General features: G+C 35.1%; 1 protein-coding gene across 1 annotated transcript in view; it reads left to right on the forward strand.

The window, feature by feature from the left end:
- The first annotated feature begins 471 nt into the window (after window positions 1–471).
- The window catches only part of LOC126974938 (nuclear receptor-binding protein homolog), an 83,085-nt gene continuing 61,638 nt past the window's right edge, over window positions 472–21,918 (forward strand). Inside the window, exon 1 of the mRNA XM_050822692.1 lies at window positions 472–950. Coding sequence (XP_050678649.1) covers window positions 825–950 — 126 coding nt within the window. The 5' untranslated portion in view covers window positions 472–824. The remainder of the gene's footprint in view (window positions 951–21,918) is intronic.

A 21,918-nucleotide genomic window follows, 5' to 3' on the forward strand; every position in this document is an offset into this window, starting at 1 on the left:
GCTTAAGATCATTATTTGTAAGATCAATTTTACGAAAGATTATCACAGAGTAGAGAAGGATAAGCTATTAAAAATGTTAGATTCTAATTTCTAAGGTTAGATTATGATAATGTTTAAATATCTTTATCAGCGCCATCTATGTACAAATTTAAAAACTTTTCGTGTTGGAACGAAAAAACAATTTTAGGTTGCATTAACATTGCTAAAACTAAGGACTTCCTCGTTTACTGTATAGATGGCAGCATAACACCTAAGCACTTTTTTTTTCGTACACCATGTTAGTTCCAATTGAATTTCTAATTATTCAAAAGAAGAGAATTCATGTACTTTCTAATATTTAAAATGTAAATTAATAAACTTAGATTCTTAGATTATTCTCTGTAGATCAACTCTTAAGGCGCCTTCATTATCTGTATATGTTACTGTCAGTGGCAAAATTATAGAAAATAAATGTTTATGGTTTAGCTGGTAGCTCTGTCGAAACTCGAATCACGAATGTCGATTGTCGGATAGAATACATCGAGGTTTTCGCCGGTGTACGATTTACTTCAATTATCATGAGCAAGTTCGCTGGAGAACTTGCGTTTTGTTGTTTTGTGTAGAGAAATCTGTGGACTCCATTATTCTGAGAATCGTTATATTGTGTCGTGAAACAAATAATGGATTGGTATGATACAGTGACGTCTCTTCTTGCAACCTTGATTATGGTTACAAGAATTACTGTATTTTGAAAATATTTCCAAGTGTTTTCTACAAGAAAACGTTTGTGAGATTTTCAAGCAACGGTGATTTTAATTGTGCTTGTGCTTTACGAATTCGGTGTTATGTCGGACGGCAGGAGTATTGACAAGGAGCGCAAATCTCCCAGAGAAAGTGGTGAAGATTCTGAAGATGAAAGCGAAATCCTAGAAGAAAGCCCCTGCGGCCGTTGGCTCAAACGCCGAGAAGAGGTAAATTTTGATTTCAATATTTACTCCATTCGTACTTCGTTCTGATAAATTTAATTAAGTATATATCAATAAGAGTTATTTTAACACTTTCTGAAAAGTTGCTTGGCACACATACCTTTTGAGTTAGTAATTGTATTTTAATTCATTAGGTTAGTGTGTGGAAGTCCTGTAGATAGGAAAGGACTACACTTCCTAATATTATTTGTGCTATAAAAAATTATCAGCATCAATGTATTTTGGTATTTTCTTATCTTGATAGAAGTAACATTAAAGTGTACTAAAACTTTTTATAGTTTAAATATTTGAAATAATAATACAAATAATGAACCAAATATATTTAATTCAAACCACAATCTCTACCAATCTAACAGTATACAAATATAATACTTTCTACTCTACTGCATGTCACAAGCCATTAAAGTCTGTCAACTTTACTTAAATCTTACAGTAATTTTGAAAAGAACACATCTCTACTTGGTTAGGGTTTATAGGCTGGCAGGAGTCCTGTATGTCTTTAGGTCCTTGGAAGGGATTGGTAAACTCTATAAATTTAAGTTAAATACTTGGTAACCTGTTGTACTACAAATTATGAAATGTTTTGACTGAAAAATTGTACTGTGTATAATGCAATTTATCCACAAAAATCTTTCTCTTCTTCTTTATCTATTGCAACGTCCGATTAATGACAGCTGGCAGGTAGCGAAACGTCCGATGACGCGATTAAGATTATCCGACAGCGAGCGCGAGATTCATCATTATTAAAAGCGATATAATTACATAACGACTCTACCTATGGCTATATAAAAAATACATTCACGTAGTTAAAAGTATAGAAAATCAACGTGTAAAATCATAAATTATGTTTTTGAACCCAAGTTATATATAAATAAAAGGTTAAAGCTCGAGATTATAGGTAGAAATGTGATAACATTTTCATTATATTAAGTTTTTATGTAAAATATTAGCGCACACATTAATAAAACTTGATTATTATTGAAATAGACTATATAACCTATTTTTTGATATTAATATGTCATTACTTCGACTTACGGGATTGTTGCATTAAACTAAAATAAAGCACCCATTCTTAGTATATACCTACAATTTATCTGCGGAATGCACAAGTAAAACGTAAAATACTTGGTTGTCTCAATACATCCAGATTGTTGAATATTATAAACATTATATTTATGATATTTTGTCCCTATTACAAGCAATGATTTAGTGTTAATTTATTGGATTACAATAAAGATTTGATATTTAAACCAAATCGATAAAGTAGTATCGATCATACTGTTATAACTTGTCGATTTAATGTCGTCAGCAGAATTTTATATGTAATTTGTAGATAAAATCGGAAACTAGATATCATGAGGATTAATTTCATATATAAAACAAATATAATACGTAATTAAAATATTACACTTACATGATAAACAAAACAATAACAAAACACTTGACACTACAAAAATAAACAAATGACAATTCCCCCCGCAAACCGATTTTCAATTAATTATTTCTTTTAATTTTTGCTCGGATACTTGATATTTAAAGATAAGCCTATTACCATTACTTACCATAGAGTCTTAAAAATCGTATTTGACAAGCTAATTCATTCATACTACAGATTATAACACAAAATAAATACGCAAGTCGACTGGGCCACTCTGGTTGCCTGGACGTTTGACTGTCTAAAGAAAAAAGCCGCTCTAGTTGCCCGGACGTTTGAGTAGTTATTCTTATCAACAACAAAATCCAATCAAACTTAAGAAAAGGCATAAAAGGCATTTATTTTCTCAAAATTGATTCCTTTAGAATTATTTTTGATGTCATTTCTAATAACTACTATCGCTTCGGAAACAACTTGCGCTCTGGGAGAGAAGTGTCGCAAGAAACTCTTAAATTTTTCTTTTTCTCTTTTCAATAAAAATATACAATATTGTACAGTCATATCTATCGCTATAGAATAATCACAATCTAGTCTCAGGCTGTCCGATCATTTAGATATACTGCAGTGGAGTAATAGGATTTACGACAGAGCCATTTTTTTATAAAACATTTAAATTTATTTATAGATAATGCCTGAACAGTGGCTGGGACTTTATTATAGAAGTGTATACATTTACCCTTAAAGCTATTATGTATCTTACGAAGCCTACTAGAAATATTGTCATCTGTCAAGTGGCTTCTTTGCAATTGTTGTGGCTAGATGGGTACTATAACTGCACCCTTTTCTGCAATGAAGTTGTAATGTGCAAGCCTTTAACGATTTAGGTCTCCATAGCTCTTGAAATTACTACACACTACACTTTACATCATGTATCTCAAAGTGAAGAGTGCCATTTCATATAATTTTATTTAATGAAACAGTATATAAAGTTTAAGCTTAAGAAATTGTACTTGGCACATTTTAACTTTAAATGGAGCGATAATACTCATAGTTAAAAAATTATACTTTGGACAACACACACTCATTAAAATATATGTAATACTAGCTAAGCGGACAGACACTGTTCGGTCTATAGAAAAAGAATGAAGTAAGTATCCAAGAATAATGTGGTCTGAACCCATCGGAAATGTATAATCAAAGTAAATGAGTTATAAATGAAAAAAATAATGTATTTCTGAATGATTTTATAATATTACGTAGTAATGACATGATAATGATTAATATTGTATTTGTGTAAAAATATACTTTAAAATTACAGCTTTAAAATTGCCAATTTTTTTTTTAATTAGTTAAATTAACTTTTCTGTAGACCTATATAAGGTACACAATTCCACGATACATTATATTGTTATATATCTCAGAGAGATTAGACAGTGTTTTTCGTTGAAAGATCCTAGACGTCTTATTTTTTTTTTTGACACCTCAAACAAATATTCTAATAATAATGTTTACAAAAACTTTACAAATTATATAACTCCAACCTTCCTTGAGAACCACACTATCCATTGGTTGAAACAGCATGCAAAATTGTTGCATTAGTATCTGAGTTTATAGCGAACAGACAGGCAGACATGGCAGACAACATTATTTTATAATATGTAGTGATTATGTGAAACAATTATCTACCTTTACATAAAAAAAATATATATAATTATATATTGTGATACCATGTTGTAATCGGCAGGGTGTAACATTTATTATAAATTTATAACTCATCCATTATTCTCTTAAAAAATATGTCACCCTTATAAGCTCAGATCCTGAATTTGCTATGCAATATGCGAATCTTAATAAATCTCATTAATTAAAATCTATATATTATAGTATTGAAGGTATAGATTGTTTATTGAAATGCTAAAAGCAGGAAATGTATTTAAATATTTAACTCGGATTGCGATTTTGGGTTTAATTACATTAAATACAGAAATTGCTCATTGGAGAGTTTTAGTAAATATTAAATCCTTATAATTCTAAATATTGCTATACTTCAAAATCAACTGACCATGTATATTTGTATAATAAACAGCTTTTATATTGTTTCCAATATAATTTCTTTAATTATTGTTACTTTCATTGCCATTATTATTAATTTTAAGACTACTACATCTTTGCTCAATTTGAAGACCAAATTCAAAAAAGTCGTAATTCAAATATTTTTATTCAATATAGGATATGAAATCCCTTATTAAAAGTAAAAAAACGAATACCTATTTGGAAATAAAGACAAAATGGGTGCAAGAAACAGGTGATACGGTTCAAATTATATCTAAAATAGCCTGACGGCAGTCACTCCATTCGGGATTTGTGATTATTAAGAAAGTCATTTATGTTATAGCAACCTTTGCCATATTTATACGGCAAGAATTGTTAAAAGCCTTTTAAGAATTCTTTACTTTTTTGCCCACACATACTTACTCAACTTAGCCTAGTAGTAGGCATAAAAAGTTTGTTCCTCGTGGGAACAGTAATGTTATGGCAGATTATAGAAAATTCATAAATGAGCCTATGTACACTGTACATACAGAACATTATCTTGAATAAATTGAGAGGCAACAATTTAAATATTTATTTCTGCAAATTTTACTGTCCATGACTCTTTAGGACAGCCCTTGTCCATATGTATATAGATGAGGATATCCTCCCCGTTGGTTGGCCACCCCAGCACATTCCAGGATTACATGAGTGACCGTTTCATCTTCAGTTAGACAGCCCCTGCACTCAGGACTGTCTAACTGAAGTCTAGGACTCCGTAACGCCGATTGTAAATAGGTGCTTGTTCAGTGATGTGTGACCCGTTAGGGTGCCGACCATAATTTGGATGTCGTGTCTGTTTAGGCTAATAAGTTGACGTGTCAGTTTGGGCGATAGTGCAGGAATTGCCTCTTTCGACTGTCTACAGCCTGAGACATTTGTCCATCGGGTTCTGTGTAGGTTGTTGGTGAGAGAGTGTATCCACCCCTTTCAGGTGAATAACATGCTTTTTATTTAGTAATATACAACCAATATTCAGACATCCTCCACCAACTTCACTATTAAAGACCTCAAAGTAATTTTTTAAAGTGTCAATCATATTTTCTTTTACTCTTTTTGATGATGACTTCCGACTAAAACACAATATGTTTTTGGCCTTTTTGAAATTACAATTTTTTTCATTCTTGAATGCATCAGCTTCTTGTAAAAAAATACTTGTATACATTAAGATTATTTGTTTGCCTGCAACTTTCCTCCCATTTTGAATATAAACTACACAATTATAAAATAATTTATAGAAAGTAGTAGGTAACTACTCTATTTACTTCAAGTCGATTGAGCTACTGATAGAAATCTGACAACTAATGAAATACAAAGTTTGCCGAGAATGTCAATGGTTATGGGTTATGGAACCTTAGTGTCAGACTAGTGCTTGACCACTTTTTTATTACTACTATATATACTGAAATCACAACAACTGGGACTAACTAAACAGTTGCTGGATATCTACAAGTTCCTCATTATATACAAGCTCCCGACTATAAGTTCTCGACCATAGACAGTATTGACATTGAAATTATATGACTTATATATTACTAGTTGACCTCACAAACGTTGTTCTGTAGATAATAAAAAAAAATACTGTTTTACTGGAATTTGCCAATAATATTTCAAAACATCAAGAATTATTTCGTAAAAAATGCTACCTGTTGTTATAATGAAATTGTTTCACAGTGGAACTGTCAAACCGTGCGTCACGAAATTCTCTTAAAGAAAATATGTCCATACAAAACAAATATTGAAAATAAAGGTAACTATCGGTCCCAAATCGAAATAAAAACTAGCTTACTCTCAAGTTGGACTAAACTGCACTCCATGAAGTAATCCCCTTTAAAATCCGTTGATTAGTTTAGGAGTCCATCGCGGACAAACAACGTGTCACGTAATTTATATATATTAAGATATTGCGTATTAAATGTATAGATTCGATTAGAATATACTTATCACAATTGGATAAGTATAGACAGTTAAATTATTTATAAAAGAGAAGTTATTTTAGGATTTATGGGCCGAGTAAATGACTTACGTGTAGGAAATATGCGGAATCAAGAGAAACAAAACATATTACCTACCTGTTAACATTTTATAAGGGTGACCTATTGAATTAATTTGTCAACATTCACTTACATCCGTAGCACCAAACACGAAGAGTACCACCAAACCAGTAGAGAAAGACTGTTAGATGTTACCTAGACTTATGCAACCTGTAGACAGTCACATAAGGCAAAAATATATAGATCTACTAATAATAGATCGATCCATCAATCGATGTTAAATTCGTACAAGCGACGTAATTCTGTTGCGTAACCGAAATGTGTCTTAGTGTCAACGTATGATTGTATGTCAATGGGAGCTAATTATAATTAAACGGCGATTGTTTAGCGACCACACTTTCGCCGGTCATCGACCCGCGTTGATTCGACTCTTGCGCAACCAAAAATCACTGTCACTTTCTACGCCGGCTTCATTTTTCATTAAAGCAAACATCTTCATACGCATTAGTGATGATGGACTTTCTTCTCGCATTAAGAGTTCGTGATAACTTTCGGTTTGGATAAATTGTCTTACGAAACCACAACAGCTATCTGTTTTGGAACCAATGTTCAATATGTACAGCCTTTATGCGGGGCATATCATTAAGTTTATGCTTATGAAAAAAGTAGCGATACGAGCAACATTTATCTGATAGTAAGTGATACTTCCCGCCCATTACATTGCAGTGTCGCTCAAAATCCTTGGAAAACTCAAAATTCTAATTCAGACGAGCACCGCAATTTCGCTCGTCACTTTGAGCAATAACAAACATACTCAAGTATCGGTTTAGAAAAAAAATTGTTGCACCATTTGTAAATTTTTAGATGACATCATAACTTTTAATTTTAACCACCTTATTCATAATAGTCTGCTAACTTAAAGCATTGCTAATTCGCACTCTGTCTTTTTCTATTGACCTAAGTCAGAATGAGAAAAAACACTCCTTAGCGGCTGTTTAAAGTTAGCGGTCCAATATGAATAAGGGGGTAAATGTTAAATAGCGACCTGTCAAATGTTTCGAATACATATTCAATATTTCACTTTTTAACTTTAACTATGCCAAGGAATACGATGGTGCAACATATTCCGCGGTCTATGTTAAAGTAACGTTAAGTTTGACTTAAACTGGTAAGTAGGTAGTAAGTAGAAGAAATCGCGACTAGAATTGAGAAAGGAATACTGAATTGGTTTGGACATGTGGAGCGAATGAGTGAAGAAAGAATGACAAATCGAATATGTAAGGCAAGTGTGTGGCGGCAAGTCGGTAGCGGGAGACCTCGTAGGATATTCGTCGACCAAATTGGGGACGTCTTGAAAAAAGGAAAGGTCCGAAGCACTCGGAACCGGAGAGCATGTATGATAAGAGTAATGAATGTAGAAGAAGCGCGTGAGGTTAGTAAGGATAGAAGCAAGTGGCATTCTGTTGTCTCTGCCTACACAGACGGGAAATAGGCGAGTGTGTGTGTGTGTAACTAGGTATGTATTTGTATCAAATCTGAAATCTTTATGTCTCTTAAACTTATAATGGTTAATTAATGCACTCATAAAATATCGATATCCCAATGCACAATTATCAAGTATTTGAATACAGATACGTAATGTTGACGCTACTCGATAGTATCAATGACGACCGGTCGGGATGGGAACCGCGCGACCTTTGCAGCAATTGCCACTCGACGCCACCGGCCACGCGATATCATTATTATTTACTGTGGTGAGCTGGTGCCCCTTTTGTAGACCTGGCTTTGATATAACTTGATGGTAATACTGTGTTTCAACAGATTTCCACCCGATTAACTGTCTACTATGCAGTCTCCAAAAGAGGCCGGCTAAATCTAATATATAAAAATATCATGTCGCGGTGTTTGTAGTTAAACTCCTTCGAAACGGTTTGACCGATTCTCATGAAATTTTGAGTGCATATTGGGTAGGTCTGAGAATCGGACAACATCTATTTTTCATCCCCCTAAATGTTAAGATGGTCCACAGAAAATTTTATTTTTTTTACATTTTTTTTAAATTTCATTATGAGTCAGTATTAAAAAATACATATAACTTCAAATTTTCACCGATCTACGATCAACAGTTACTTTTGTATCGCGATTTTAATATCGGCAAAACAACGTTTGCTGGATCAGCTAGTATAAATAATAATAATATTTACACACTCTTACACAAATTATATTGCCCCAAACTAGGCATAGCCTGTACTATGGGTGCAAGTCAACGATATATTTAATACAATATACTTATTTAAACATACAGTACCTGGACGACCGAGCCTTGCTCGGATTTTTAAGAATGTACAAAACTTGAACAAAAAAAACTAATAGGAGATCTGGATTTGAACCGGGTTCTTCTGCTTTCCGGATCTCCCAATGTCTGAGCTATTAAAGTCTTGTATATAGTGGCGAAATTTACCTTTGTATTCTAATGTTATTGTAGCAGTTTCTCATTAAAATACGGATAAAACTACATTTTTTAAAATTGAAACCTAGCTAGATCCATTTCTCGCCCCCGAAACTACCTGCATACTTAATTTCATTAAAATCGTTGGAGCCATTTCCGAGATTCAGATTATATATTTATTTATATACAAGAATTGCTCGTTTAAAGATAAGATATATACAAATAAACATCCATGTCTCGGATGCAAACATTCATATTTATCATATTAATGGTTGCACCTACCGGGATTCGCGATCTCTAGCTCAGTAGGCATGACAATTGAAATACTGTCCAGTTGAACCCTATATTGCTATAAATTATCCCAGTGTCTCATCCCATCGATATGAGAACACTGCCCTTAGTGTTAAAGACTTGTATTCGGCATACTTGGCGTATGTAACAAATAAAACCTACGTGGAGGAAAAGCTCAAATTTTACTTCAAGTCACCGCCTTAAACTATGTAGTATGTCGATAAGGCGCAAATGTTACAGTACTGTCTGACTCGTAATGGCAACTCGTTCCAATTGACTCCAAAAGAGTTTTTAGAGCAAGAAAACATAGAATTATTTGACCATCCGCCGTACAGCCTTGACCTAAGCCCTAATGATTTCTATACTTTCCCTGAAATAAAGAATAAATTGCGTGGTCAGAGATTTTCATCACCTGAAGAAGCTGTGGACGCCTACAAAACGGCCATTTTGGAGACCCCAACTTCCGAATGGAATGGTTGCTTCAATGATTGGTTCCATCGTATGGAAAAATGTGTCAAATTTCGTGGAAAATACTTCGAAAAGCAATAAATACATTTTTAACTAGTAATGTTGTTTCACTTCCTTGATTCTCGAAATTCGAATTCTCGAATAGAGATATGTGTCTCTCTGCATCTTCTACCGCATATTATATCACGGGGATTGTTCGGAGGAGTTGTTCAGATTCATAGTAATCTGTTAAAATCATATTTAAGCGAAAGAGTTCAGATAGTCGATGTAAATGGCAAACGGTCTTCGGGTAAACCTGTGGAAATAGGTGTTCCACAGGGTTCTATTCTCGGTCCTTTCTTGTTTCTTATATATATGAACGATCTACCGTTTGTGTTAGATGATAGCCATGAGATTGTATTGTTTGCTGAAGATACTTCACTTATTTTTAAAGTGAAGCGACGTGCGGATATTGATGACGAGATAAGCAATGCACTCTCAAAGATAGTGCGTTGGTTTGACACGAATAATCTGCACTTAAACAGTAAAAAAACAAAGTGTTTACGGTTCATTATACCAAACACAGCGGGGGTACAAACCAACGTACTTATAAACGACCAGAGATTGGAACTTGTGGACACTACGGTCTTCTTGGGTATCACGTTAGATAAAAAGCTTCAGTGGGGTCCACATATTACCCATCTAGCAGATAGACTCAGCTCTGCGGCATATGCAGTTAGAAAGATTAGAGAGTACACGAATGTTGCGACCGCTAGATTAGTGTACTTTAGTTATTTTCACAGCATCATGACGTACGGTATATTACTATGGGGTCATGCTGCTGACATTGATATAGTGTTTGCACTGCAAAAGAGAGCTGTTCGTGCTATATATCAGCTTGGTTATAGACAGTCTCTCAATGAAAAATTTAAAGAAATAAATATTATGACTGTTTATTGTCAGTACATTTATGAAAATTTAATATATGTTCACAAAAATCGTCACCTTTTTGCTCTTAATAGTGATTTTCATTATTATAACACTAGAAATAAGGGATTGCTTGTAACTAATTCTAGTAGGCTTCATAAGATACATAATAGCTTTAAGGGTAAATGTATACACTTCTACAATAAAGTCCCAGCCACTGTTCAGGCATTATCTATAAATAAATTTAAATGTTTTATAAAAAAATGGCTCTGTCGTAAATCCTATTACTCCACTGCTGAATATCTAAATGATCGGACAGCCTGGGACTAGATTGTGATTATTTTATAGCGACTGTACAATATTGTATATTTTTATTGAAAAGAGCGCAAAAAAATAAATGCTGGGAGAGTTTCTTGCGCCGCTTCTTCTCTCTCAGAGCGCCATTTGTTTCCGAAGCAGTAGTAGTATCTAGTAGTATAAGAAATGACATCAAAAAGAATTCTAAAGGAATCAATTTTGAGAAAATAAATGCCTTTTATGCCTTTTTAGTACGCCTACGACGTAGGCCTAAAGCTGGAAGCGATCCAATTAAGCCAATCTAATCTGATAAATCACATTAACCAATGAACTTATTATATTAGAATTCCACTACCACCTTCAATTACCAGTGGGAGGCTGCTTTGCACAGGATGCCGGTTAGGTTATGGGTACCACAACGGCGCCTATTTCTGCCGTGAAGTACATTACTGCTTCAAGGCAGAAATAAATTACTGGCCAATGAGACTTGACATCTTATGTCTCAAGGTAACGAGCGCAATTGAAGTGCCGCTCAGAATATTTGGGTTTTTCAAGAATCCTGACCGGTACTGCATTGTAATGAGCAGGGCGAATCAATTACCATCAGCTGAACGTCCTGTTCGTCTCGTCCCTTGTTGTCATGAAAAAAATCAAAAAGGATAAAATTTCAACGCTCAATGTCGTTTACTACACTAAAAGTTGTGAAATATCGATTATTTCTCAATAGCACCAGTTGATACCTAACGAGCGAATACTGATTTTTATCAGACCACCAGTTTATTTTGCTCGGCTCGTTTGTGCGACTACACAAATCAGATGTTTCATTATTAGTTATTGTTGGGCGCAGCACAGTCATAATTAGTATTGTTTGTGTTGCTCTAATTATCGCGTCAACATCATTTATCACATTGATTCACGGCAACCAATTAGTGGCAATGGTCGATTTCTAGTATAATTATCTTCTTTTTTTTCTATGAAAATAAGGGACGAGACGAGCAGGACCTTCAGCTGATGGTAATTGATACGCCCTACCCATTACCAACCCAAAAATTCTGAGCGGAACTACAATTGCGCTCGTCACCTTGAGACATAAGATGTTAAGTCTCATTTGTCCAGTAATTTCACTAGCTTCGGCGCCCTTCAAACCGAAACACAGTAATGGAGCCTCCCACTGGTATAATTGCCATTGTTAGATTATTTACTATTCAGGCAATCTAAAAAATCTAAAAAGTCGAGAGCTGCTCGCCATTTTAAAATTGAATTGATTCGTCTCCACAGTATTCGTTTGGAACTTATTCAAGTTCAAATATTTTTATTCAAAATAGGATGTGACATCACTTATTGAAACTCAAAAAACTACCACCCATTCCAAAATGAATGCCTCAGACCTGAGAATAATGGGCGCAACAAACTCAGCGGGCTTTTTTTTTTTCATCGAATAAATATGTTTACAAAGTAATATTGTACAATTAAACTTATTATTTAATAGCCTGAGGGCGGTCACTCCATTCCCAATCTGTGGTATCATTAAGAAAGTCATTTATGTTACAGTAACCTTTACCACACAAACGTTTTTTACCAATTCTTTTGAATAACGTCATCATTGAATAAATTTCTAATTGCTAATGACTTGCGATGGTTCCCCCACATTAACTGTTCGCATTACATCCTACTAATTTCTGTTAAGCTGTTTTAATTATCTTTTTTCGTCCGTACATACTTAATTACAATTTTATCAAGAGTATTGTTTATTCACATTTATTTGCCAGAACCGTAACGATATCAGTGTCTTCACTAACGACGTCGCTGTTTAACATATTATTGTGTTTCCATTTTGAATTAGATCCAACCAATCATTGGTAGTTTAGCAAATCTGTCATTATATCTGAAGTGATCCATCTAACGCGCATCCCAAATATTCAGTCTATCTCCGGTTGTGGCCTACTTGAGATAAAAATCGTTACTATCGTTGACTTTTCTGTCCCAATAAACTTATCGACGGTAACTCACCTTATCCTTACACGCTGTCTGTCAATGGGACGACGTATAGCTTACCAGGGAAAGAAGTTTGTATGGAAATTGCAACAGTCAACTGGTGATAAAAATGACTTAACGGGTATATTGGGACAGCTTCATTGTGTGTCTTCTACCGCATTTATCACGGGGAGTGTTCCGAAGAGCTGTTTAACCTGATTCCTGCCGCCGAATTCCACCTTCGCACGACACGCCACAAGTTAGGATATGATCCCCACCATCTGGATGTGTGGCGGTCCTCCACAGTGCGGTTTTCTAGAAGCTTTCTGCCTCGTACTACAAAGCTGTGGAATGAGCTTCCTTGTGCGGTGTTTCCGGGACGATACGACATGGGTACCTTCAAAAAAAGCGCGTACACCTTCCTTAAAGGCCGGCAACGCTCTTGTGATTCCTCTGGTTTTGCAAGAGAATGTGAGCGGCGGTGATCACTTAACACCAGGTGACCCGTACGCTCGTTTGTCCTCCTATTCCATAAAAAAAAAATAAAGCTTCAGATTATTGACAGCTAATTACTGACAGTAAAATTATTAATTTATCTTTATCTGTAGATTGTATATTGGGAACGGCCGTAAAATAAACAGGTATTTTCTAGCTAGCCAGCCTACGTGTCTATTTAGCTCAAATTTTATGCGAAGTCTTCGATGAGTGGGTCAGATCTACCATAGACTCAGGATGAAATCTATAGAGCCTACTTAGACTTTGCTCAGACTTTACTTGCGTACAACTTACGGCCGTTCCCAATATTCAGTCTATCTCTTACTTGAGGTAAAAATCGTCTGAACTTTCAAGCCTGAACCATCTAACGGGCGCTCCCAATATTCAGTCTACCTCCGGTTGTGGCCTACTTGAGATAAAAATCATAACTATCGTTGACTTTTCTGTCCCAATAAACTTATGGACGGTAACTCACCTTATCCGTACACGCTGTCTATCAATGGGACGACGTATAGCTTACCAGCGATAGAAGTTTGTATGGAAATTGCTATTCACGCGTCTCAATATAAGGCGACAATAATGACTTATCGGGTATATTGAGAAAGCTGCAGATGTTGACAGTATAAGGTAGTAATTTATCTGCATCTGTAGATAGTTTTATTGGGAATGGCCGTTAGCTGAGGTGATAAAACGCGAACTTGACATTGAGAAAGTCTATTATATACGCTTATTAGAAACTTGGACGCGAACACGAGGCAAGAACGTTTTGTTTTAGCAATTGAAACATAATTATTTAGCAAAATGATTAAAAATGTCAGGTCAGTTACACAATTTTGTTAATTTAAAGGGGCGCTTACCTGAAATAAGACACTCCATCCTTTTTAAGTTTGGATATGCTGTTATTTGGACAGTTTTTCACTGAACACTTCGTCATTGCGTGGCGTTGTATTCAAAGCGCGGTCGGAACACAACTGAACGAAAACTCAGCCTAATAAATGCGTAGGCAGAGTTTTTCTTCAGATTTTTTTTGATTTTAAGCCTAGTTTTTTATTGTACGACAATGATAGAATAAAAATTAATTATGGTTTATCTTATTAATCTTTTTGCCGAGGTTTTTGTATTAGTACCTATGTACAAATGGTACCTATATATACGTTTAATACATCCACATGTCTGTGGAGTTGGACTTTATATTATAGGCCAGACGCGACGGCTTCCGCTTACTGCCATATATGGTTTTGTTTTTATTAACTAGATTCGATACGGGATTCGTCGTTCTCGCCACTGATATAGTTTATATAAATAAACTTGGTTCTGTATTATGTAGTTCTTCTATATAATATATATATATATATCACGTAATGACGCACTAGTTGTTGAACTTCGGGACGTAAAAAAGCCTGTCTCAAGGCTACGTAAAAATTCCTATCGGTTTAATCGAATGAATAGGTGGAGTGGCCGTGAACTTGGCTTGTCATGTCTCGACATGCTCGAACCTTTATAAAGCTATAAATACATGATCGGATTTGGTAGGCCACCACCGCGGTCCGGTAGCAGACCATATTCGATGGTATGTCGCATGCTTTATCCCACAAAATTATTATTATTACCGTTGGGACCGTACCGATTCCGACGGCGAATTGGTGCGAGGCACCCAGCCATGCCCGTTGGATTGTCCGATGATCCGGCCGTACCAAATCAGATCGTGATTTTAGGCTTTACTATTGAAACTATCCGGATGGTTTAAGATATTTTTTTTATGAAAATAAGGGACGAGACGAGTAGGACGTTCAGCTGATGGTAATTGATACGCAGTGCCGCTCAGGATTCATGAAAAACCCAAAAATTCTGAGCGGCACTACAATTGCACTCGTCTCCTTGAGACATAGGGTGTTAAGTCTCATTTGCCCAGTAATTTCACTAGCTACGGCGCCCTTCAGACCGAAACACAGCAATGCTTACACATTACTGCTTCACGGCAGACGACGACGACGTAGGCGACGGTTATCTAGGTTATTTATTTTATACCAAATTAAAACTGGAAGCAAAATAAAAAATCATTATCTGTCTGGGTACAAATAATACAAACTTTTAAGAATGTTCGTACAGAAACAAACAAAAGTAATATAATATAGTACATATATTTTCTTAGAAAGAAATGTGTAACAAACTTTTAGTTACAAATATGTCGTTGTAGCTGTGGTGTAGCGTTTGAGGAAAATCCTACCAGGACATCGATGAAGCTGAAACGGTTAGGTACCTATTATATTGCCTGCAATGTTTATATGGTAACCTTTGTGAACAATGTGTAAAATTTAACAACATTTAACACACTGCAAGCCTGTTACCAATTTTGCGAGAAATTTTCAAATCCCGTCAATTCACGGTTCACACAGTGTGTGAAGATTTAATGCTATAACAGAAAGAAAGTGTCTAAATACGAAATAAGTCACCAAGTATGTTTTGTCACTGTCTTCATAACTGTGCATGAAAGAGACAAAATACACTCCACCCTTCGTTATGGATTACGCATTGAGACTAGGGTTGCCAACCGTACCTACTCTAAAATAGAGTATTGCACTCTATCTTTTTTTTTATGAAAATAAGGGACAAGACGAGCAGGACCGAAACACAGTAGTGCTTAGTGCTTACACATTACCTATTCATGGCAGAAATAGACGCTATTGTGGTACCCATAATCTAGCCGGGATCCTGTGCAAAGGACCCTCCCACTAATAAATTCTCTTTTTTCCACAATTCTTTTAGAAACCATAATATAATAAATTTATAATTGTTATTTGCAGTAAGAAGTATAAAAAACTAAGTATCTTTTTTAAAATATAAAATAAATGATACTGTTTTTTGGAATTCCGTTCTCTTTATTTTTACCTCCTTTGATATCACATATATACTCTATTTTTTTTTTTATGGAATAGGAGGACAAACGAGCGTACGGGTCACCTGGTGTTAAGTGATCACTGCCGCCCACATTCTCTTGCAACACCAGAGGAATCACAAGAGCGTTGCCGGCCTTTACGGAAGGTGTACGCGCTTTTTTTGATGGTACCCATGTCGTATCGTCCCGGAAACACCGCACAAGGAAGCTCATTCCACAGCTTTGTAGTACGAGGGAGAAAGCTTCTTCTCTATTTCTTCTAATAGTTGGCAACCCTAAATAAGTCCTAAATATACAGTGAAACTTAACTCGTTAGATGATGTTAATAATCTCTATGGACTCTCGCTAGGAACAATCAATGTATAAAATAATTCGCATCAGCCAGAAAATTATTATGCGACCAGAGCCTACCTACCTTTAATAAGCGATGCGATTCCGATGCAGTTCAGTTACCTAATCTGAATTGCTAAAATTCGTACCATGAAGTGCCTTAAAAGTCGAATTGAATGGCGAAACTTAATGGCGTTTGGATCGCTTATGAAGAATGAACGAAATAAAGTCTGTGGTCCGCGGTGTGAGACAGAGATGACGCTCTACAGTCGTTGCATAAGTTTGTCTCTCTTACTCGAACCATATGCGTTGCGTTTCGAAACCTAAAATGATATGATTTTAGCGGCTTTTTTGCGAAGAAAATATTTAGAATACATTTTTAATTGCGCTTTATAGAATCAAATTATACTCTTTTTTATAAATTTACTCTTTTTTGTACTTATTAAATAATAGTAATATAAATAAATATAGTTCCTTGAATTACAAATTAAATGTTTGCTTAGGTGTTTTCGTAAAAATAACGAGTTATGAACGCACCTCCATTGATGTTTGATTTGGCAGAAGCACAGAATAAATTTTTTTTATTCGTTCTTGCGAACAGGCTATAATAGCCCGGGCCCTTATTGCCTCGTCTTTAGTAGTTTCATTTTTGGTATTTATTTTCAGTATTTTGTTTTACATAAAAGTCCAATAAAGTATTCTCATGTCATCTTTCATCAATAAAAGTTTGCTTTTCTGTATGTTTTCACAATTTTTTTAAAGTTATTAACAACACGATTCACTTTCCGCTAAGGAAGTAGCTACTTTATTCAAATCGCTCACTTTGACCCATAAGCTATCCAGTTTAGGTTGAAATATTACTTCATGGTACGAATGAATGAACAAACTAAATCAGTTTGCTATTCAAAACATAATTTTAAATTCGATTGACATCATTGCGATTTAATCAGTTGATTTGACGTCAACCTAACTTAGATAGCTCTAATCACGTCGTGGTACGAAATAACAAAGCAGTTCATTTTAGGTTGGCAATCGAATCGCAATAAGAGTTCATGGTAGGCCCGCTGGTCAGTCGTTGATCACAGTCTACGCTATGTTTTAGAGAAATCATTTAACCTTAAAATAAAAGGCCTATTTGTAACTGTAGAGTTACATAATGACTAACGTTATAAAACTTAATAGCAGTTATTGAGTGTTATGAGAATCGGAATGGATTTTATTAAATAGTGCTCGTAACTGCGATTCAAAACAAGTTCTTGAACTTGCCTTCTATTCCACGGCCGTTTAAAATATTTCCCTACTACTGACTAATGATAACTTGCTATTTCTGCGTTCCCATTTGCATGTTATTACGGTGATCTGCTACACGCGAAGTCTGCACGATATAACAGGCCCGGCTAGTCGCTGTTATTTTTGTTCACTGTGCTGTGTTTCTCAAGTTAGCTCTTCGCCAGTTGGCGCTTTTCGTTAGATCTCTTTATAATTCAATATGATGGAAGTCTCACCTATAAACTGGTTCAATAAGTCAAATAAATTCTGGATAAAATGTATTCTATATCTTATTCTTCACTCGTGATAACTGCAAAATTGTATGATGAAAGGTTGAGTAGTTAAGGCGTGAAAGTGTATTTAAAATAAAAGTGTGTGTGTTCTTATGTATGCACGCAAGTAGTTATACTTTTTTGGCGTAACAAAGCAAAAATCCTTAAAATTATTTATTCCTCTAAGAACAATATTGTAAAAATCTTGCAAAGATGGCTTTTACAATTAATTATTAAATAACGAATACGGCTTTATGGTCTTGAACCCTTTGCCTGTCCTATTAATGGACGAAGACACCAAAAAATATTTCGAATGTCGCAAACGTCAGAAAATTTTAGGAACCAACCTCACCCTGTTACTTTCATCATTTTTTCGTAACGCGCCTGAAGAAGTATAACTTCAAAAACAAACCTACACCCGCATTTAGTTGTAATAAATCTGTGCGCTTTACTTTAAATGCTTAAATGGGTCGGAATAAGAACAATTTAACTCTAAGAGGTTATTGAAAGCTTCGCCGATAATGATAGTAAGTATTGGCAGAATCAATTATGGTGCGTACAGATTGGTGAAATGTATCATGCAATGAAACAATTCGCCGTACACATCGCTGCAATCTATCATGAGAGTTATCACACTTTGTAACAATGTCTCACAGATTAGACTTTGCTCGTTAACGAGCATTAGAATCCGCGCAAAGAGCGACGCGTGATTCGTCGGTTTTTCGAACGAACACAAATGGGTGCGTCCGTGGCTGAATGGCCACGTAGTGGCGAAAGGTAGAATGATACATTTCACCAGTCTGTACGCACCTTTAGCAGGCAACATGAAATCATTGACGTTTGTGGGCTGGAATAATGTTTGAAGTAACTGTGATCGGTCACGAAATACGCTGGAAATGAAAAGCTTTTGTCATTTATTAGTAATTAACGTGTTTGAGTTGTGAACATACCTACTTATAGACCGTATTATAGTAACGGAATATATGTCATTATAAAGTTCACTTATAATTACCCAGTGGTAGTCGAATATTAATTATGTGATTTTGTAGAAGTTCTATAATTACAATAATAATTAATTCGCTTTTTCCTGTTCTTGTAATTAAATAACGTCACAGCAGAACTGTCAAACTGTGCATCTAAAATTTATCTCATAGAATTATTCATAAAGGTTGAAATAAAAAATTGTAAGGGTCGCGAATTGAAATAAAGACTATCCTATCTCTCAAGTTCGATCAAATGTTTTCTACTCTTAGTACAAGTAGAGAAGTAGAAAAAACCTTTTAAAAGATGAGCTGTAAGTTTCTTATTATTATTAGTTCTTCTCCCCATGTCAAAGCAGAACTACGAGCAGATGTAGAAAATTGGAAAAGTTATTTGTCTAGTTGAACAATAATCATCACATTTGCGATGTTCACATTGTTTTAAGGGAAAATATACTATTAATATTTTATTTACCTATTGCATTACCTATCACGTTAAAATATTTAACGGCGAATTGCCTATTTATCTCTCCAGAAGTGTAAAAATTGTCTCATTCATTTAATTTCCTTAGAAATTCGGTAATGGAACTTAATGTTTTTAAATCATTTTTACGCAACACCGAACTCCCAAAAATTTTAACAAAATAACACTCATTGACTAGACTCGTAGGCAAAGTATGGTGCCTATTTATGGAAATAAACTATTACGAATAATTTAACACAGCATTGAATTTAGAAAGTCAATACGGTGCATTTGAACATTGGACGGGCCAGACGCTCGCTAGACTAGAGAAAGGCGAGTGACTCAGTGGTTACAGGGCGTTGGTCGGCCACGCTGTACGTGGACAGTGGAACACGACTTAATAACAACTGACGCTATTTTCACAATGACTTTAGGCCTATCGCAGACGACAGACAATCCGTGACGCACTTTTTAGTCTGTGATAACAAAACCGATAGAATTATATGCAGTACCGCATACGACGCGCAAAAAGTCTGACACACAGAATATCCTCGTAGATCTGACAGATCGCGCCTTACAAAAAGTGCGCCATTAAATATAACGTTTACAATACTCAGTACGCGCTAACGCAGGCGACACTCACTTTAGTCTTTACTCTGCACTTGCTAGTGATTGACCTGAATCATGGCGCTAAGCATCGATGTATCGATGTTGATTCAAGAAATAATAATTCAGGGGTAGCTTTAAATACAGCGCCTTCAAATGCTGGAATGATTTGCCGCCACCTATTAAAGATCAAAAAAATTTGTTCTCCTTTAAAAACAAACTGAAATCTTTTCTATTAGAAAAACAAAAATGTTCAGAGGCATAAAATCAAAAATAAACAGCATGAATTAATAAAATAAAAAATCAAAATATGTCCTATTTAATAAAATTAAAATAAAAATATTTTTAAACTCGTTTTCCAATTCAATCTTTTAGTTTCTTTTATTTTATTTTTCTACTATTTTTGGATGTTCACTTTTAAGACCTATAACAAAAGGAACCGTGTTGTCTACAGCTACTGTCAACGAGTCGACTTGGTAGGTACCTACTGAAAATCAGTACTGGAAATCATTTCCAAAAATACTGAGTGGGTGTCCTTTTCATGACCCCGTATTTTTTTATTTGTTAATTTAACTATGTATATATGTTTTGTGATGTCATGAATAAATGCATACTTTACTTTACTTTACTTTAAAAATAGAAAACAGTACTGTAGGTATTGTACCTCTTTGGTAAAGTATCATTACATAAATTTTAAAAGAAAATTTTGGGATTAAGTCTGCAAATTTATTTGGATATAGTTTTAGAACTGAATGTTTATTATGAAACAGTCCCTTTATTAATTTTGCTGAGAGAATAGGATGAACCCAATATTGGAACGAAGTTCCTTACGACAGGCTTGGAGGGGATAGGGATTTAGCTGCGCGAACGAACTGAAAAAATGTGATAGTAAAACCGTAAGAAAAAATCTGTGGAAAAAAGTGCGTGGAACAAAACCGTTAAATGAGACGTGCGCAGGCGCGACAGTCGCATACACAAGCGAGTAGTGTATATATTATCAATATTATTATATTAATATATGATAACGATTATAGCAATATTAGAACGTTTTTTTTTTGCAATTTGTGTCGATTCTACATTAGCCGAAGGAACTTCGTTCCTACCTGGTGTCCCACGACACCACATTAAGTTTCTCTATTTCTTCTTCTTTTTTTTATATCTCAAGCACGAAATGATATACCGCAATCTCTGTGCTTCCATTGCGTGTTCATCCCTACAGTTCTGCCGACAAAATGACCAGAAGTGTGCGTTGAGTCTGTGTGTAATCTCTGCCAAAGACATTTTGTGTGCAATGCAGACTTTGTGTGCCGCAGACTCGATAGCACAAAAAGCGTGTCACCTGCGATAGGCCTTACTCATAGGCCATAAGAGCGCTTTCGCACTACGTCCGATCCGTATCCGAGAAAACACGGTTCGAAGTAGTCGTAGAACTATTTCTATACACCGACTACACCGGACCGTATTTTCACGGGTCCGGATCGGACGTAGTACGAAAGCGCTCAGGCTTTTATTTTGCTCAAATTTGATTCCTTTAGAATTATTTTTGATGTCATTACAAATACTACTACCGCTTCGGAAACAAACAACGCTCTGAGTGAGAAGAAGCGGCGCAAGAAACTCTCCCAGAGAACATTTTTTGCGCTCTTTTTAAATTAAAAAAAAAAAAAACTAAAGATAGGTATTATGCGAGCATTTTATTAGAGATTATATTATTTATATCTTATATCTTTAAATGAGCAATTCTTGTATATATATATATAATTGGAATCTCGGAATCGGCTCCAACGATTTTCATAA

Source organism: Leptidea sinapis, chromosome 34, assembly GCF_905404315.1.
Source record: "Leptidea sinapis chromosome 34, ilLepSina1.1, whole genome shotgun sequence".
Taxonomy (NCBI): domain Eukaryota; kingdom Metazoa; phylum Arthropoda; class Insecta; order Lepidoptera; family Pieridae; genus Leptidea; species Leptidea sinapis.